General features: G+C 50.1%; 1 protein-coding gene across 4 annotated transcripts in view; it reads right to left on the bottom strand.

Annotated features, from left to right (window-relative positions):
• Positions 1 to 3,358, bottom strand: part of LOC146829757 (uncharacterized) — a 224,399-nt gene extending 221,041 nt beyond the window's left edge. For 3 of the 4 annotated variants that reach the window (XM_085606721.1, XM_085606720.1, XM_085606722.1), the window contains exon 1: positions 3,174 to 3,357. In XM_085606721.1, coding sequence (XP_085462847.1) covers positions 3,174 to 3,252 — 79 coding nt within the window. In that variant the 5' untranslated portion in view covers positions 3,253 to 3,357. Of the gene's footprint in view, positions 1 to 3,173 lie in introns of all 4 variants that reach the window. The other variant, XM_085606723.1, reaches the window with a different exon arrangement.
• Positions 3,359 to 16,173: the final 12,815 nt, after the last annotated feature.

The raw sequence follows: 16,173 nt of genomic DNA, 5'->3' as shown, positions 1-16,173 counted from the left end.
TTGTGGTATATGAGGCCAAAGCACTATCTTGCGCAATGTATGGAGCTGAAATTTGGGGCCACGAAAGTATCCATGATTTAGTTAAGTCTGAGAAAAGATTTATGAGGGATCTTATTTCTCTTCCCACATCAACTCCATTAAAACCACTGTTTTATGATTTAGGCAGACTTTGCATTCAGGACATTGCAAGACTTCGACCTTTATTATTTTGGGCAAGACTACGAAGGACACCGGAGCTTGCTAAGTATGCCGCAGCCCTAAGTGAACTCATACTAGCTGACACTGGGAAGAGGATAAAATGGATTTCCTATGTAAGACAATTGCTGAGAGAAATTGGATACGAAGACTGTTGGGAATCTCAGACACCCCCCTCAAAATTGGATCTCAAGAAGGCTTATTGGAGATGGGTTAATGATAGAGAACTAAGTAATGCTAATATGGGGAAGCTGACTGAGGCTTATTTTGAGCACAAGACACTTTGCAAATTGGAACCTTACCTTGATTTTATTCAAACCCCACTGGATAGATCATTGTATGTGAGATTGAGATTAGGAACTTTACCTCTCAAATCCATCACGGATAGCTGTAAGGGTCAGACAAGCATACCATCTGTTTGCCCAAGCTGTGCATCCCCGAAGGAGACTATTCCCCATTCCCTTTTTGCCTGCTACACTTACAGAAGAGCGAGATCCAAGTGGCTGAGACCAATTTGCAGAATTCTGGGCTCCAGAGACTATGTAACTGTGTTGCGTATCTTAAAAACCGATACTTCATCTCTCATTGTAGTATGAGGACTGGCCAAGTATCTGGGTTGCGCTTGGCTATTGAGGAAAAAAAAACTTGCCATTTTTGCACATTGAAATGCTGTTGAGGCCCGGTTTTTATCCTTTTTACCAATCCCTTTACAATGAAATTTGTGTCTCTTTGTATATAGTGCCTTATTCTGGAACATATTCCATTTTTAGATACACTTATGATCAATTTTTTTAATTCATCAAATGTTTTACTTGATCCTTTTTATCTTGTATTGTATGCTGTGCTTTTATGATATTTTTATCGAATAAAGCTTTACCTACCACCACCAGTACAGCCTGCAGAGAGATGTCAGTACTTGTTCATGAAGCGGTACAGCCTGCAGAGAGGTTTCAGTACTTGTTCATGAAGCAGTACAGCCTGCAGAGAGGTGCCAGTACTTGTTCATGAAGCGGTACAGCCTGAGGAGAGATGCCAGTACTTGTTCATGAAGCAGTACAGGCTGCAGAGTGATGCCAGTACTTGTTCATGAAGCAGTACAGGCTGCAGAGAGATGCCAGTACTTGTTCATGAAGCAGTTCAGCTGCAGAGAGATGCCAGTACTTGTTCATGAAGCAGTTCAGCTGCAGAGAGATGCTAGTACTTGTTCATGAAGCAGTACAGCTGCAGAGAGATGCCAGTACTTGTTCATGAACCAGTTCAGCTGCAGAGAGATGCCAGTACTTGTTCATGAAGCAGTTCAGCTGCAGAGAGATGCTAGTACTTGTTCATGAAGCAGTACAGCCTGCAGAGAGATGCCAGTACTTGTTCATGAAGCGGTACAGCCTGCAGAGAGATGCCAGTACTTGTACATGAAGCAGTACAGCCTGCGGAGAGATGCCAGTACTTGCTCATGAAGCAGTTCAGCTGCGGAGAGATGCCATTACTTGCTGATGAAGCAGTAAAGCTGCAGAGAGATGCCAGTACTTGTTCATGAAGCAGTATACCCTGCAGAGAGATGCCAGTACTTGTTCATGGAGCAGTACAGCCTGCAGAGAGGTGCCAGTACTTGTTCATGAAGCAGTACAGGCTGCGGAGAGATGCCAGTACTTGTTCATGAAGCAGTACAGCTTCAGAGAGATGTCAGTACGTGTTCATGAAGCAGTACAGCTGCAGAGAGATGCCAGTACTTGTTCATGAAGCAGTTCAGCTGCAGAGAGGTGCCAGTACTTGTTCATGAAGCAGTAAAGCTGCAGAGAGGTGCCAGTACTTGCTGATGAAGCAGTAAAGCTGCAGAGAGATGCCAGTACTTGTACATGAAGCAGTACAGCTGCAGAGAGATGCCAGTACTTGTTCATGAAGCAGTTCAGCTGCAGAGAGGTGCCAGTACTTGTTCATGAAGCAGTAAAGCTGCAGAGAGATGCCAGTACTTGTACATGAAGCAGTAAAGCTGCAGAGAGGTGCCAGTACTTGCTGATGAAGCAGTAAAGCTGCAGAGAGATGCCAGTACTTGTACATGAAGCAGTAAAGCTGCAGAGAGGTGCCAGTACTTGCTGATGAAGCAGTAAAGCTGCAGAGAGATGCCAGTACTTGTACATGAAGCAGTACAGCCTGCGGAGAGATGCCAGTACTTGCTCATGAAGCAGTTCAGCTGCGGAGAGATGCCATTACTTGCTGATGAAGCAGTAAAGCTGCAGAGAGGTGCCAGTACTTGTTCATGAAGCAGGAGAGCTGCAGAGAGATGCCAGTACTTGTTCATGAAGCAGTACAGCCTGCAGAGAGATGCCAGTACTTGTTCATGAAGCAGTACAGGCTGCGGAGAGATGCCAGTACTTGTTCATGAAGCAGTACAGCTGTAGAGAGATGCCAGTACTTGTTCATGAAGCAGTACAGCCTGCGGAGAGATGCCAGTACTTGTTCATGAAGCAGTACAAGCTGCGGAGAGATGCCAGTACTTGTTCATGAAGCAGTACAGCTGCAGAGAGATGCCAGTACTTGTTCTTGGAGCAGTACAGCCTGCGGAGAGATGCCAGTACTTGTTCATGAAGCACTACAGCTGTAGAGAGATGCCAGTACTTGTTCATGAAGCAGTACAGCCTGAGGAGAGATGCCAGTACTTGTTCATGAAGCAGTGCAGGCTGAGGAGAGATGCCAGTACTTGTATATAAGTAGTACAGCTTGCAAAGAGGTACCAGCACTCATTCATAAGTAGTACAGCTTACATGGAGGTGCCGGTACTTGTTCATTAGTTAGTACAGCTTACAGCTGGGCTGGCCTGTGGCCACTGAGCAGTACAGTCCTCCTCAAGTGTTGGTAGTGTTCCTTTCAGTAATACAATCCTGCAGAGTAGAATTCACTTTGAAAGATTGCATAATGTTACCCTCCCTTGCCCACTGATTGAAAAATGCCCCTGTGCTCATGGCCTCCCAGTGCTGCCTTACCTTCAGTTGTCTGTCCAGCGGTGATCCCAATGCAGATGGCCAGTAGCCCTCCAAGCAGGGCTAGGCTGTGTCCACTCATGACCTGTGTGTAAGTGCTGCCTGCGAGTGCACAGAAAGTAAATGTGAGTTCTTTTAGTGCAGTCAGAGCAACAGGTGCTGGGGCTGCAGTATGTCAATGTGGACCGGCCCCTTGGGTATTTTATAAACACCTTGTTCCATCGGGTCACAGGGAGCTGGGGGCAGTTCTGCTGCTGCACCCTTCTTCTAAATATATCTCTCCATGACATGTCCACTCACAGACAAAAGGAGTGTGCAATTCACCTGTCAGAGAGGAATGTGCACTTCTGGGGTGGAGAAAGGCACTCACATTTCTCAAATAGCGACCTATCCTCGCAGGAGCATCTTTCCCACCACCTAAAGATACACAGGTATTTTGTATCACCCACACAGGGTGGTGACAGGAAACCAGGCAATGTCACAGCCCCATGGGCAGCATCGTAAGACACACCAGGAACCAGGCAGCACCAATCGCTGTTTAAAAAGTGGATCTTGTACTTATCAGACCAATTGTCAGTGACTACCAAGGGTCCCATACATAACTGGGGGACTGATTCAGGGTGCACATGCATATCTGTGGATTGGCAGTGACCACTGAGGGCCCCGTGGGTCCCATACATACCTGAGGGACTGATTCAGAGTGCACATACATATCTGTGAATTGGCAGTGACCACTGAGGGCCCCGTGGGCCCCATACATACCTGAGGGACTGATCCAGAGTGCACATACATATCTGTGAATTGGCAGTGACCAGTGAGGGTTCCATACATACCTGAAGGACTGGTTCAGGGTGCACACACAAGTCTGTGAATTGGCAGTGACCACTGAGGGTTCCATACATACCTGAGGGACTGATTCAGGGTGCACATGCATATCTGTGGATTGGCAGTGACCACTGAGGGCCCCGTGGGCCCCATACATACCTGAGGGACTGATTCAGAGTGCACATATATATCTGTGAATTGGCAGTGACCACTGAGGGTTCCATACATACCTGAGGGACTGATTCAGGGTGCACATGATTATCTGTGGATTGGCAGTGACCACTGAGGGCCCGTGGGCCCCATACATACCTGAGGGACTGATTCAGGGTGCACATACATATCTGTGAATTGGCAGTGGCCAATGAGGGCCCTGTGGGCCCCATACATACCTGAGGGACTGATTCATAGTGCACATACATATCTGTGAATTGGCAGTGACCACTGAGGGTTCCATACATACCTGAGGGACTGGTTCAGTGTGCACATAAAAGACTGTAGATTGGCAAAGAACACCCAGCGCCTCATGCATAACAGAGAGACTGATTCAGGGTGCACATACAAGTCTGTGAATTGGCATTGACCACTGAGGGTGCCATACATACCTGAGGGACTGATTCCGGGTGCACGTACATATCTGTGAATTGGCAGTGGCAACTGAGTGTTCCATGCATAACTGAAGGACTGGTTCAGGGTGCACATACAAGACTGTAGATTGGCAAAGAACACCCAGCGCCCCATGCATAACAGAGAGACTGATTCAGGGTGCACATACATATCTGTGGATTGGCAGTGACCGCTGTGGGCCCCATGGGCCCCATACATACCAGAGAGACTGATTCAGGGTGCGTGCACATACATATCTGTGGATTGGCAGTGACCACTGAGGGCCCCGTGGGCCCCATACATACCAGAGGGACTGACCCAGGGTGCGTGCACATACATATCTGTGGATTGGCAGTGACCACTGAGGGCCCCATACATACCTGAGGGACTGATTCAGGGTGCACATACATATCTGTGAATTGGCAGTGGCAACTGAGGGTTCCATGCATAACTGAAGGACTGGTTCAGGGTGCACATACAAGACTATAGACTGGCAAAGAACACCCAGCACCCCATGCATAACAGAGAGACTGACCCAGGTTTCACGTACATATCTCTGGATTGCCATTGACCAACAAGGGTCCCATACACAACTGAAGGAGGGGTTGGGGCCAATTACGTAAAGATTCATTGAAAAAACATAGGTTAAAATGTTGTTATTGATAGGTCTAGTATACTATTATACATTATGTTAAAAAAAAGTAGAGATTCAATGGAAAAGGAAAGGTTAAAGTGAGGTTATACTTGGGTGATAATGCCAGTTAAAAATAAAATTGTAAACTAAAAACACACACAGAAATTCACTATTCATAGTTCACTTAGCTAACAATAACTTGCGCCCACGCCATGCACTGCTTATGACCTCCCATATTACATCAATCATGAAATGTTGAATGACATCATGATATCACTGATGGCATCTCAAATTACTTCATTGGTGACATTGCTGATGACATCATCCACTACACTGCTGTTCAATTTACTCAACAACCCAGTGCATCCTATGAAATGTGTACATTTGTACTAAATGGAATAGAATCTCGCTAAGCATAAATTACAAAAACATAGGTGCTTACATAAAATAATTAGGGGCATATTCACAAGGATCTATCGCAGAGTTAATGTCACTTCATCGCAGCCAAATTTGCGATGAAAACATCGCACCAATCACATGCTGGTGTTAACAGCCCACAGAACCAGTTTACCCGCTATAGCAGCCGCAAAAAACATCGCCATGACCCCTGCAACTATCGCTAATGAGATGCAGAGTAGGCGTTCCCGTGCGAAAAGCCACGACAACACCACACCTCAACATTCTCAACGACCAGCCAGATCGGCGATAAGAACACAAAACAGGCGATAAGGCACGTTAGCAGCAGGAAACTAACACCTGTTCTGACCTGGTGCAAAGTCGGACGGCAGACTGCACCACAAAAGGGAGCACAGCCCACAGCCACACCTGAAGAACAACAGATGCACCCACCGCCACCACCCTCAGGAACCCCCCCCCCCCTCCATGGCACCCCCGACCAAAGACATGCCACATCAGCTACACCTAAACATGTACAAAATAATCCACATGATGTCGTACAATCACAACTGATGACATGCATGTGTCGTCACAAAAATTAACATAACACATTCACTTTTGAAGCACCAAATGAAACTTTATTAAAATGAACACTGTACTGAAATGATGACACATGGCGGCTCCCCTCTGGACAATCCGTAGGTCACAGTCTGCAAGACAAAATTCATGATGTGATGGTGTGTCCTGCACACATCAAATGACAGAGAGAGAGCGAAGGAGAGAGAGAGGAAGAGAGGGAGAGAGAGAGATAGACAGACAGAGAGGGGGTCAGAGAGAGAGAGAAGAAGAGAGGGGGAGAGAGGAAGAGAAGAAGAGAGGGGGAGAGAGAGAGAAGAAGAGAGGGGGAGAGAGAGAGAGAGAAGAGAGGGGGAGAGAGAGAGAGAGAAGAAGAGAGGCGGAGAGAGAGAGAGAGAAGAAGAGGAGAGAGAGAGAATGCCGTCCCTGCGCACCCAGGCCACACTGCTCACCTGCTGCCACTGCTGTGTCTTCAACCACTTGCCGGTATGTATTGCAGTCCCTCAGGTCACACATCTGAGACAGACCCGTCATCTGAAACAGAGTCCAGATACATGATTGGCACAGTACACACAATTGCACAAGACAACATCACCTGCTCGCCCCTGCGCACCCAGGCAGATGCACCCCAGCCCCTCCCGCTGCCCAGTGGTACATGCCCGCCTCTGCGCACCCAGGCAGATGCACCCCAGCCCCTCCCGTCGCCTAGCGGTGCATGCTCGCCCATGCACACCCAGGCCTTACTGCTCACCTTCTGCCACCGGCGTGAATAAAAGAGATCCCACCACATGCCACTGCAAGCCACAAGCCCTGGGCCCACGGACATGGCACCCTCCACATCATGCAGCCCCGCTCCGCAGGCCACCAGGTCTCACATGTGATGCTGGGTCTTGATTTCGCCATGGCAGAGAGCATACCAGTGCACAGGGCATCAACGCAGCTTGCACACCCGCTCAGCCCAATAGGTGCCACTAACTCTGTGATCCACGTGGCGGTAGGCCCACGCTGCCCGCTGGCTCTGGCCTACACTGCGATCCAGCAGGGCACACAAAACCTGAACTGTCTGGACTGCCGGGACCTGGCTTCATCGCAGGCTGCACACCCTCTCAGCACTTAAGGTTGCCCCTACCTCAGTGCACCCAAAATCACCATCCTGTGGCAGGGTGCCTGTGCCACCTGCAAAGCTTCAGGTGCCACTAACCCTGTGCAACCCCAGTCAGCGCCACATGGTGGTAGGCCTGTGCCAGCCGCAAGGCCTCGGGTGCCACTAACCCTGTGCAACCCCAGTCAGCACCACGTGGTGGTAGGCCCACTAACCCTGTGCGCAACAACTCATGGGCCCTTTATATGATTGAGAACCGTGGAGCGTCTGTCATCCATTCACCACCGGCAGCGGGGAATGTGATGTCGGCGACCCCTTATGTTGGTGAAGTCACATGGCCTGTGACGCCTGTGCTGGATGGGTGTGGTGTATGTGCAAACCTGCCCTCAGGGAGTGGCTGTGACATGCTGACAACTAGACCAGTGACCTGCACACCACCAGCGAGTACGCCTGCGACGGGTAGCAATGAGGGCCCCCCTCAGAGCGTAAGTGGAGTGGTCTGGCCTGCCATACGCCGGACCAGCGCAGGGCTTGCAACAATGGCTCGCAGGCTCTAGGGGTGGTTCAGTCCATGTCCGGACAAGGAAGTGACTGATGCGTGTGTCCCTGTTGTAGTGTCCACGCCACCCGGAACACAATAGGCAATATAGCACCCTCTGACTGGCATCCCACAGGATGGGCATCATTGACGCAAGGGAAATCACTGTCCCTACATTCATCCACACATTCATACATGGTTGATGAAAGACATAACACAGCAGTCCGTTACTGGATGTTTATTGCACATCCAGTGCAGTTTTGCAGTTGCAGTGGTACAGGGCAATGCCAAGCACACTACACAATATGGGTACCTGGACGGCCAGCCAGAGTCCATCCGGGGATGACAATAACTGTGGGAGAGAAAGGGTACAGTCCGCAGTCTGGTCCCTGTGTCATTGGTCATCAAATAGGATATGGCAGTCCATGTCGCTGTCCAAGGTGAGTGCATCGGAGTGTATCGGGGGTCAGTGGAAGGTCATGGGGCCATGTGCGGCACCAAGTAGAAACAGGCCAGGTGGTGGAAATTAATGCTAGTGTCTCCTTCCGAACACAAACCCATCCACGTCCTCGTCGCCCGGATGTGTTCTCTGCCCCACCTGTGGGTGTTGTGGTACCGGCTGAGGCACTGTGTGCCACTGACATATCAGGGGCCGAAGTGGATACGCCTGCCACACTGTGAGGCAATGGCACATCAGGGGGCGGAGATTTGGATGGTGTGGGGGCAGCAGCTTTCATCATCGCCATGCCTTTTGGCAACAATGCCATGATGAGGATCTGCAGGGCGTGGTAGATCCCAGCTACATTCTGCAGGTGTGCAGCGGTGGCTGCCATCCTTTCCACCTCTATCCGCACCATGTCCTCCATGAGCCTCCGCATGTGTGCCATCTCACGGCTGGTATCGCTGGAGCCCCTCTGAGCGGACAGGTGTTCTTCTCTCTGCGCCATGACTCCAGCGATGTCAGTCAGGGCTCGCTGGAGACCATGGAGCGGGCCTAGACTCCCAAGGAGGGTGTCTAGTTTGGTAGCCATGAGGTCGAACCCCACCCGCACCTGCTCAGCCGTCTCCCTCTGGCCCGCCAGCACACGGCATTCGAAGGCCGTGTGTTGTTCCTGGGAGTCTTGGGAGACTGCTGGGGCCGTGGGTGCCTCCTGCTGGGTGGTTTGGGTGGTCAATGGGGTCTCCTCAATGCAGCTGGGCTGCCCTGATCCTGGAGGTGAGTCGCGGATGATGTCAATGATGTCTAAGAGGGCTTGTGCGTCGAAGCTGGGGTTGTCCTCCTCGTCATCAGTGAAGAGTGGCTGGGACTGCTCTGCAGGGGGTGTTGACAGTGGCCCTGCAATGTGAAGGGGAAATGGTGTATTACAATGTGTCCACATGTATTTAGCCGCATGGTACATGTTGACATTCAGACAGCATAGCATTGTACATTGTGACAGTCTGTAGATCTGGGCGATGACCCGGAGTCATAGAGGATGTGCACTGTGCTCTGCTTGATTGTGCATGTGTGCCATCCTGGCCATCTCCACCCTTTCCCCCCAGTACCTGGTGGTCACTCACCCTGTTGCGGTTGTGTTGTGTACTGTCGAGCAGTGTCCGATCCCCCGACTCCGGCCACAGTATCCACACTGACGACTGTCGACACTAGCTCTTCCATGTCCTCCAGCACGAGCTGTGGCACTGTGCCCCCACCTTCTGTCTGCATTGCTGCCTTCTGGTTGGCTGCGAGTTTCTCCTTGGTCTTTCGCTTGATGTCATTCCATCGCCTCATAACCTCGTCCATTGTCCTCTTGTGCTCTCCGACGGCATTCACCTTGTCCACGATGTCCCGCCATATTCAATTTTGGGTGCCCAATGACACGTTGGAGGTGATGAACAGTTGTTGATGGTGTTCCATCAGATCTGTGACTATGATCCTGTTCGCCTACGGACTGAACTTCGTCTTCCTCTTCTTCTTGTCCTTGCCCTTCCCTGTCCCCGAGGTCCCTGGCTGGTCGTCCGGGGTACTTGTGGGGTTGCGCTTGCACCAGCTCCGGCTGCTTCCATGGTGCTTGGGTGTTGGTCAGTTTGTGTTTGTGTGTTTTTTCTACTTTTATGGTTATTTTTCCCACCTTCCAGGTGTGTGTTGCAGGCCTGGGGCTGCCTATTGCTGATTTCCTCATCGCGCTTTGGCCCATTGCAGGTTTTTTTGCATTGGGGTTTGTGTTTTTAACTCCGTCGAGGTGGTTGTATCACAGGCATTGGCCGCGGTTTCGGCAGACTATCGCATACGGCCGCCTTGTTGTGAATTCTACGTTGACACGGGGTTATTTCCCTGCGATAGGCTGCGATGTGTAAAGTTGCATTAACATTTTTTGGTGTTGTTTATCACACGTTCTTTCAGCTTAAATACGTATATTGACTAGAAAAACAGAGGTTAAAGTGACACTGTATTTAAATGTAAAAATATCCCAACTATTTGCATTTATAGTCCCAAAAAACACTGAAAAGTTCCAGATACAGAACAGTGTGCTAAGTATTACTGTGCACCCACCATCCACTGCTTATGACCTCACATAATACATCACTCATGAAATCTTAAATGACATAATTTATCACATCACTGGCGATATCTCAAATGACATCATAGTGATATCCCGGTGACATTGTCCACCCTACATCAGCTTAAAAACAAATTAGATAGCAGAGGGCCCACAAACAAATACAACATAAATTGACCATCTATACATGTTTATTTGGATGTAATAGAAGAAGTGCAGTACTGGAGACCAATCTGATTCTGTACAGTAAATGTTATATGATGCACATGTTAGCTACCAGTGAAGTTTAAGGAGCAAGCAGGACTTCATTTAAACAAGGAAAAGTCTGAGAACAACAAGTACGAGTTACACACACATGTTTGAAATAGGTTGTGGGTTATACCAAAGGACTGTTGCTAAAATATGTGCAAAAAACATTTTTCCCTAAAAAGCACATTATTCACTGTGGTTTTCTGTGCACATTTTGATATTAAAGTGTTCTGCTGTGGTCATATCAGCAATAGATTAATATATAAATCCGGGAGGATTTTCTGCAGTTTTGCCCCCCAGCCGCTGTATTCAAGATCCGAAGCCAATCTCGGAGTGCGGTGTAACCGGGTCGGAGGACGCAGAACAGCGCCAGCACAAGAGCAAAGGTAGGATCAGTTATACAAACTTGTTGGGTGAGGAGTATAGCGGGGACCAGGAGTACGGGAACAATCAATTGTCTGCAAACAGCGAAGTTTTGAGTCCCATATTATTGACTATCATACATCCTTATACAGCAAAAATGTCAGCTTACGCGCTCCGTGATCGGGGGACGGCTGCTTTAGAAATGTTCGATGATGCACGAAGCCCAAATACAAATATAACATCCCAGGGAACATCAACAAATAACACTGCTACCAGCCTCAAAGATAAAATGCGCAGTTTGGAAAAGCTGATGGAAAGCGAACAAAGCAAGTGGTGGGAGGGGAAATCCCTCCAAAGATACTTGGACGTTGGGAGAATCCCACGGGAGATAAGAATATTAATAGCCCCCAGCTATGAAACTCCAGATCCCAGAATGATGAAGGAGTGGGCGGAGACTAATCTTGAATCATCTAGAAAATTAGTAATGATCTTAGTTAAATATGCGGAAGTTGATCGTCTAAAGACACAAGAACAGATTGAAAAAACCAACATAGAAATAAACAACTTAAATCAAAGTGAAGATGAATCCAAATTAAGAGCAGAAATGATGAAGCGTCTTCGAAAGGAAGAGGAAAAGATAAGGGAACGAAAGACATTTAAGTTCCACCGAGATAAGGCTGATTATGAATGCGGACGCATTTTTACATTTGCACGGAAGTTTGACTCCCTCAAAAGCTCCAAAGGGACTGAAACTTACACAGCAAGATCAAAAACCGACTCAGGCTCCAATAGAGCAACATTAGATGATCCCTCTACCTCAGAATTAAGTTCGGCTATTGAAAGCGAAACCGAACAGTAGACCAGAATTTCAGAGGTCTGCAGATTCCAGCTAAATACTCACTAGAGCAAGAAGTTGGTTTTTTATGCGAGGAGAGACGACAAACACTCCGCCCAAGAACCCAGCAGCAAATACAAGGAAGACCAGCACAATCAAGAGAAGGGAGAGGAGACATGCAAGAAAATGGAGATCAGAAAAGGCAGAATGTAAGGAAATGGAAGTGCAAACAACAAAAAAATTAAATGCGCAAAACAATACCGTCGTCATTTTATCTAACATCAAATTGACTAACTCGGAAAAAAGGATTCTGTCTTTGGGTCTATCATACTGTCCAAGAAACAGATTCAATTATGCAACAACAAGAATCGATATCTTTAAAGGAGTACGAAAATTAAAGCTAAAAAAATGTCATATGTTAAACAAAAAACCTAAACAAATGACACACAAGGAAGGTGCATTCACCGACCAATTAGCATCGCTTCCCTTCAATCTTACAGGAACAGATATCCCCATCCTAAGAGTTCTGGAAGAATTGGCCCAAGAAAATCTTGGAGAATGACACAGCTTTGGCTTCTACTATCAGCAAACAAGATACCAGATTTGACAACAAAACAAATGAGAGCACATTATTCAATCCCAAATCAACATTTACTCCAATAGCAATCAGAGACATTTTCCACGAACAGGTCACGGCGGGCATCAAGTCTCTCAACCATAAAGTGCGACATACAATCAAAAATAAAATGAATAAACAAGAAATACAGTACCATCAGCTCATGGAAAAACTCAAGACAAATTCACAGATAATCATAAGACACGCTGACAAGGGGGGCAACCTTGTAATTTGGGAAAAGGCACAATATGTTGAAGAAGCCATGAAACAGCTATCAGATCGTAACTGTTATGGTCGAAGTGACAAACTGACTTTAAAATCAACATACAGGTGCCGATCACGATCCGGTAAAAAATTTCCCCGTGCGACTCGTATCCGGTCTTTTTACCGTACGAATCGTACAAGTGCCGTACGAACTGGCAATCACGATTCGCATGGTAAAAAGTCCATACGAACCGCATTGGGAATATTTCCCCACACGTCCTCGGGTCGGAAAATGTGTCCGACACGTCCTCGGACGATTTTCCGTACAAACGTGAAAGGTGAAGTCCGACCGTGGAATCACGATCCATCCCGTGCGTCCGAGGCAACAACCATATGGAAAAAACACCGTCCGCACCGAACTCCTATAGCAACCATGGAGACATGTGGCCGCATATGCGCCCAACACTCCCCCCAGCCCCTGTACGTCCGACACGTACCCCCCGTGTATGTACACCCCCACCCGTCTAGGTACACCCCAGTACGTTCGAGTCATACCCCCACCCCTGTACGTGTCGTACCACCGTCCATGTACACCCCAGTACGTTCGAGTCCTACCCCCACCCCTGTTCGTGTCATTCCACCGTCCATGTACACCCCAGTACGTTCGAGTTGTACCCCCACCCCTGTACGTGTCGTACCACCGTCCATGTACACCCCAGTACGTTCGAGTCCTACCCCCACCCCTGTACGTGTCATACCACCGTCCATGTACACCCCAGTACGTTCGAGTCGTACCCCCACCCCTGTACGTGTCGTACCACCGTCTATGTACACCCCAGTACGTTCGAGTCGTACCCCCACCCCTGTACGTGTCCGACCCCCATGTACCTACACCCCAGTACGTTCGAGTCGTACTCCCACCCCTGTACGTGTCATACCACCGTCCATGTACACCCCAGTATGTTCGAGTCCTACCCCCACCCCTGTACGTGTCATACCCCCGTGTACCTACACCCCAGGACGTTCGAGTCCTACCCCCACCCCTGTACGTGTCATACCCCCGTGTACCTACACCCCAGGACGTTCGAGTCCTACCCCCACCCCTGTACGTGTCATACCCCCGTGTACCTACACCCCAGGACGTTCGAGTCCTACCCCCCCCCCTGTACGTGTCGTACCACCGTCCATGTACACTCCAGTACGTTCGAGTCGTACCCCCACCCCTGTACGTGTCATACCCCCGTGTACCTACACCCCAGGACGTTCGAGTCCTACCCCCACCCCTGTACGTGTCGTACCACCGTCCATGTACACCCCAGTACATTCGAGTCGTACCCCCACCCCTGTACGTGTCGTACCACCGTCTATGTACACCCCAGTACGTTCGAGTCGTACCCCCACCCCTGTATGTGTCCGACCCCCATGTACCTACACCCCAGTACGTTCGAGTCGTACCCCCACCCCTGTACGTGTCATACCACCGTCCATGTACACCCCAGTACGTTCGAGTCGTACCCCCACCCCTGTACGTGTCGTACCACCGTCCATGTACACCCCAGTACGTTCGAGTCCTACCCCCACCCCTGTACGTGTCGTACCCCCGTGTACCTACACCCCAGGACGTTCGAGTCCTACCCCCACCCCTGTACGTGTCATACCCCCGTGTACCTACACCCCAGGATGTTCGAGTCCTACCCCCACCCCTGTACGTGTCGTACCACCGTCCATGTACACCCCAGTACGTTCGAATCGTACCCCCACCCCTGTACGTGTCATACCCCCGTGTACCTACACCCCAGGACGTTCGAGTCCTACCCCCACCCCTGTACGTGTCATACCACCGTCCATGTACACCCCAGTACGTTCGAGTCGTACCCCCACCCCTGTACGTGTCGTACCACCATCCATGTACACCCCAGTACGTTCGAGTCCTACCCCCACCCCTGTACGTGTCATACCACCGTCCTTGTACACCCCAGTACGTTCGAGTCGTACCCCCACCCCTGTACGTGTCGTACCACTGTCCATGTACACCCCAGTACGTTCGAGTCCTACCCCCACCCCTGTACGTGTTATACCACCGTCCATGTACACCCCAGTACGTTTGAGTCGTACCCCCACCCCTGTACGTGTCGTACCACCGTCTATGTACACCCCAGTACGTTCGAGTCGTACCCCCACCCCTGTACGTGTCCGACCCCCATGTACCTACACCCCAGTACGTTCGAGTCCTACCCCCACCCCTGTACGTGTCATACCACCGTCCATGTACACCCCAGTACGTTCGAGTCCTACCCCCACCCCTGTACGTGTCGTACCACCGTCCATGTACACCCCAGTACGTTCGAGTTGTACCCCCACCCCTGTACGTGTCATACCCCCGTGTACCTACACCCCAGGACGTTCGAGTCCTACCCCCACCCCTGTACGTGTCGTACCACCGCCCATGTACACCCCAGTACGTTCGAGTCGTACCCCCACCCCTGTACGTGTCGTACCACCGTCTATGTACACCCCAGTACGTTCGAGTCGTACCCCCACCCCTGTACGTGTCCGACCCCCATGTACCTACACCCCAGTACGTTCGAGTCGTACCCCCACCCCTGTACGTGTCATACCACCGTCCATGTACACCCCAGTACGTTCGAGTCGTACCCCCACCCCTGTACGTGTCGTACCACCGTCCATGTACACCCCAGTACGTTCGAGTCCTACCCCCACCCCTGTACGTGTCATACCCCCGTGTACCTACACCCCAGGACGTTTGAGTCCTACCCCCACCCCTGTACGTGTCATAGCCCCGTGTACCTACACCCCAGGACATTCGAGTCCTACCCCCACCCCTGTACGTGTCATACCCCCGTGTACCTACACCCCAGGACGTTCGAGTCCTACCCCCACCCCTGTACGTGTCATACCCCCGTGTACCTACACCCCAGGACGTTCGAGTCCTACCCCCACCCCTGTACGTGTCGTACCACCGTCCATGTACACCCCAGTACGTTCGAGTCATACCCCCACCCCTATACGTGTCATACCACCGTCCATGTACACCCCAGTACGTTCGAGTCCTACCCCCACCCCTGTACGTGTCGTACCACCGTCCATGTACACCCCAGTACGTTCGAGTCCTACCCCCCACCCCTGTACGTGTCGTACCACCGTCAATGTACACCCCAGTACGTTCCGGTCCTACCCCCAACACAACCTCCTAAGTACGGAGCGCACCCCAGGCCCCAACATCACAACCGCATGTACGAGTCGTACCAAGCCACACACAAGGACAGCACCGTACAACCAAATGGCCCATGTACACACCGTACACGCGCTCAGAACGCACGTACACAACCAGGACAAAACAAAACAACACAAGAATACACCATTCGAATGGCACAAAGCCACTAAACATGTCCAACAACCACTAAAATAACACATCCACTGACCTGCAACTGCCAAAAACAAACAGAGGCCCAATACACCACCACTCCTTATAACAAACCCACCCAAAATTCAAACACAGCC

This window comes from Triturus cristatus, chromosome 5_2 (assembly GCF_964204655.1).
Source record: "Triturus cristatus chromosome 5_2, aTriCri1.1, whole genome shotgun sequence".
Lineage (NCBI taxonomy): Eukaryota > Metazoa > Chordata > Amphibia > Caudata > Salamandridae > Triturus > Triturus cristatus.
This window is presented reverse-complemented; position numbering and strand designations above follow the sequence as displayed.